Genomic DNA, 3,759 nt, shown 5'->3' on the forward strand with positions numbered 1-3,759 from the left:
AAATCTGCACTTCTTTGGCCAGCTTCTCATTGGTTGCTAGGGATCAGAACTTGGGTCCTCATATTGTATGTACAGCGTGCCTTTTTACAGACTATGCCATATCCCCAGCTCCTAAAAGAATATTTTGACTTGAATATATAAGGAGAAATATTAGAAAGGATACCATTCATAAAGAGTTTACACGTTCACATGGAATATTAGCGAGATGTAGTTCATAGGTTGTGGCATTTCTGACTGAGAAATTGTTAGTCTCAACACACCTTCAAGCATATAATCAGCTACATACCTCTTCGGTTAGAGGCCATAAGGCCAGTGCCTGAGCTAGGAAATGTCTGCGTGGTGTTTTCTTTTAGAAGAAGTCTTGGTAGAAAGAGAGAGCAAGAGCAAGGTAGCGGGAGGAAAAGGAAATCACCTTCAATAAGGTTTGTCCTACCTAGAAAGCTGGGAACACAAATTCATTCAGACTTACTCCCACCTTGATGTGAGAGGACAGGACCCTGTCCTCTACGTCCCACAAAACATTCCCTTCTGTGCCACTTACGGAAAGGGATATGAGAAGTGGAGTGTGTCATAAATCTCCCCTGAGAAGCTAGTCCATTTGTCAAGAACGGTTTTCTGGAGGAATGTCAAGCTTTTTATTAGTTGCACAACCATTTGAGTGATGTTCGCTTACGGGCAGTGAGGAGGACCAGGATGAGGAGCCAACACAGTCCAGGAGCCTGAGGTCACCCTGGGTGAGAGGAGGGAAAAGAAAGAGTCCTGTCAGGCTAATAATCAGGACTGTGTTGTTTAGAAAACTGACAAAGTGATGCCATGCTTTTAGCTTTGTTCAGGAAGAGCATGGTCACATGAACTTGAGGGAATAAGGACGTCATGAAAGGTAGGATTTATACCCTTATTATAGGTATATCATTTCCACGGGAATGGGGAAAAAAACAAACCAAAAACAAATAAACAAACAAAAAACAAAAAACAAAAACAAAAAACAAAGACTCTGACCGGCATCATTAAGAAAAGAACATTGTGTTTACATACTTGAAACCATTCTTTCCATTGAAATAAGCAGAGAACATCTGACACGTTTCCCAAATGATTTTCCCTAGCGCTGTGCATGAAGTCAGAAGATGAAGTGGAGTAACATTATCCAGACAATAATCTTCCTTTGTCTTATTGGGCCTGGAATTGTGGGAAATATCCTAATGTTTGTGAGACAGGTATACACGTCTGCCTTGGGGACTGAGAAAAAGCCTGTGGACCTCATTCTCATCCACTTGGCATTTTCTAATACGATTATTATTTGTACCACGGGGATCAGAGACATAGCCACAGTGTTTTATTTCAGAAACTTCCTCGGCGATACTGGCTGTAAAGCTGTGGTTTATCTGGCAAGGGTGGCCCGGGGCCTCTCCATCTGCACCACCTGTCTCCTCAGCGTGGTCCAGGCTCTCACCATCGGTCCCGGGACCACCATTTGGACAAAGCTCAAATCACAGACCTCATGGCAAGTTCTTATCTATGTCTTGCTCTTTTGGATTTTTAATGCCCTCACAAGTTCCAACTTGTTGTACTATGTAACAGCAGGCAGTGGCTTGAACAGATCTGGAGATGCAGGGTATATTGGATATTGCTATATGCTGCCATCCAGGGACACAGTCAAGTGGCTTTTCCTCTCGCTCATGGCTGTTCGTGATCTCATCTTCCAGAGTCTCATGGGCTGGAGCAGTGGACACATTTCTTTTTACCTGTATAAACACCACAAGCAAGTCCTCTACCTCCACAGTTGTAGGTCTGTAAATAGTTTCAGTCCGGAGATCAAAGCTGCACAGAGTGTTCTCATTCTCATGGCCTGTTTCCTTGTCTTTTATTGGGCAGACTTCATTTTCTCCTTCTACACAGGTTCCATGGTGACTCATGACTCCATCATACTAAATATTAAAACATGTCTAGTACTTGGTTATGCTGATCTCAGCCCCTTTGTCCTGATGAGCAGAGCTGTTCCTGTTGCTAAAGCCTTGTGTTCACACTGAGAAACGCTAAGGTTACATTTCTCTATGAGCTGAAGATGCACAGTGTTATTTATTTGCCTTAATTTTGGAGGGCACGTGGTGAGCATGTAGCTTTGCTATGTATTGTAAGCTGTCCTGGAAGCTACTTTATAGCCCAGGCCCTGACCGAGTACCTTCCTGGGCATTACAAGCATTTGCCATCATACCACAATTTGCCTTAGTATGCTAATATATCCAAACATTAAACCAGTTAAGCATTATAATAATTTACTTAAAAAAATAAGACTACTCTGGTAGTTTGAATGTAATTGGCTTTCCTAAGCTCATAGGGAGTGGCACTCTTAGGAGGTGTGGCCTTGTTAGAGGAAGTGTGTCTCTAGGGGGCCTGGTTAAGGCCTCTTATGCTCAAGCTACACAGAGTGTGGACACAGACTCCTTCTATTTTCTACTGCCTGTGGATCAAGATACAGAACTCTCAGCTCCTTCTCCAGAACCATGTCTGCCTGAGCACCACCAATTCCCACCATGATGATAACGGACTAAACCTCTGAAACTGTAAGCCACCCCAATTAAATGTTTTCCTTTGTAAGAGTTGCCCTGGTCATGGTGTCTCTTCACAGCAACAGAAACCCTAACTAAGACAACTAATACTAAGCCACTTAAGAGTAATTTAGGGTTTCTAGGCAGGTGGAAAGTAGATTGTTACTATCTTTCCATTAGCTATGCTATCATGTGACTTTTACCTTCTCATTAGCATTGGGGAAAATGCTGGAGACAACACTGTCAGAAATCACCAGTTTTCCTCTTCAAAGCCAGAGGAAGAGAGCAAGACAGTGTAGGTGCCGAGGAGGAGGTGACCTTTTCTGGGGTAGTTTGTACAGCAGGGAGGATGACAGTGAGACAGGGATGTCATCACAGTCCAGCAGGTTAGGTCACCAGTTGTTTGACATTGTCAGGTTCCAAAATGGCTAGGAAACTGGTGATGTCAACGCGGGACATCTCATCACGTTAGTTCTTAAATAATCACCTCGAGAAGCTCTGGCCACCGGGTTCTCTCAAAGGATGCCATCGCGGGTCTGTAGACCATGCTCCAGGCCGAGCCTCACAGGCACACTGATGTACTGATGTATAAATATCTCACTAACAGATTGTTAGTAACACTGGGGTTTCCACCTCTCGCTCCCTGTCACTCACAATGATTTAAACTGAAGATCTGGGGTCGGCTAAACCACTTTGCCTGGAATCCCAGGCTCCTTTGCGCCCTATGCTGTGCAGGCGCAGAGGAACCCACGCTCCTGAGCTGTGGACTAGGAGACCAGGGAACTGAGGACGCACTGGAGATCTGTTGGTGACGGTCAAGGGGCACAGCCTTGCCAAGCAGAAGGACACTGGTGGCTGTGAGAACGCCACAGCCTCTGGCCAAACAGGAAGTGGAGGGTTCAGAGAGCACCCTGACCCCGTGCCCTCCAGAATCCTGTGCTGTAGACTTCCCCTGGAAGCTTCGATTGGTGCCCTGTGTGCACCGCCCAGACGGCAGCGAGGCTGGTCACCAAAGCTGTCCATCAGCTCACTACAGTTTCTGCAGGAAGAGAAACGGAAACACCTCTACAGTTCCCCAAGAAGTGGAGGCGAACCAACCCTCTGCAGCTCAGTATCAAACAAGCACCTGGCAGGAAGGAACCTCACTCCATCCTGGTCTCTCCAGGGCCCAAGAGTTGAAACTCCAGAGAGCAGGAAGACAAAGGTCAGGCCG

General features: G+C 45.7%; 1 protein-coding gene across 1 annotated transcript; it reads left to right on the forward strand.

Annotated features, from left to right (window-relative positions):
- Positions 1 to 1,006: 1,006 nt before the first annotated feature.
- LOC131911017 (putative vomeronasal receptor-like protein 4) lies at positions 1,007 to 2,027 on the forward strand. The gene has a single exon (XM_059263002.1). The coding sequence runs from the start codon at positions 1,125 to 1,127 to the stop codon at positions 2,025 to 2,027; it is 903 nt and encodes a 300-aa protein (XP_059118985.1). The 5' UTR covers positions 1,007 to 1,124.
- Positions 2,028 to 3,759: the final 1,732 nt, after the last annotated feature.

This window comes from Peromyscus eremicus, chromosome 5, assembly GCF_949786415.1.
Source record: "Peromyscus eremicus chromosome 5, PerEre_H2_v1, whole genome shotgun sequence".
In the NCBI taxonomy this organism is placed as follows: domain Eukaryota; kingdom Metazoa; phylum Chordata; class Mammalia; order Rodentia; family Cricetidae; genus Peromyscus; species Peromyscus eremicus.

Coding starts and splice junctions, on each gene's coding strand:
- LOC131911017 (XM_059263002.1), top strand. CDS start 1,125: ATGAAGTGGAGTAACATTATCCAGACAATAATCTTCCTTTGTCTTATT.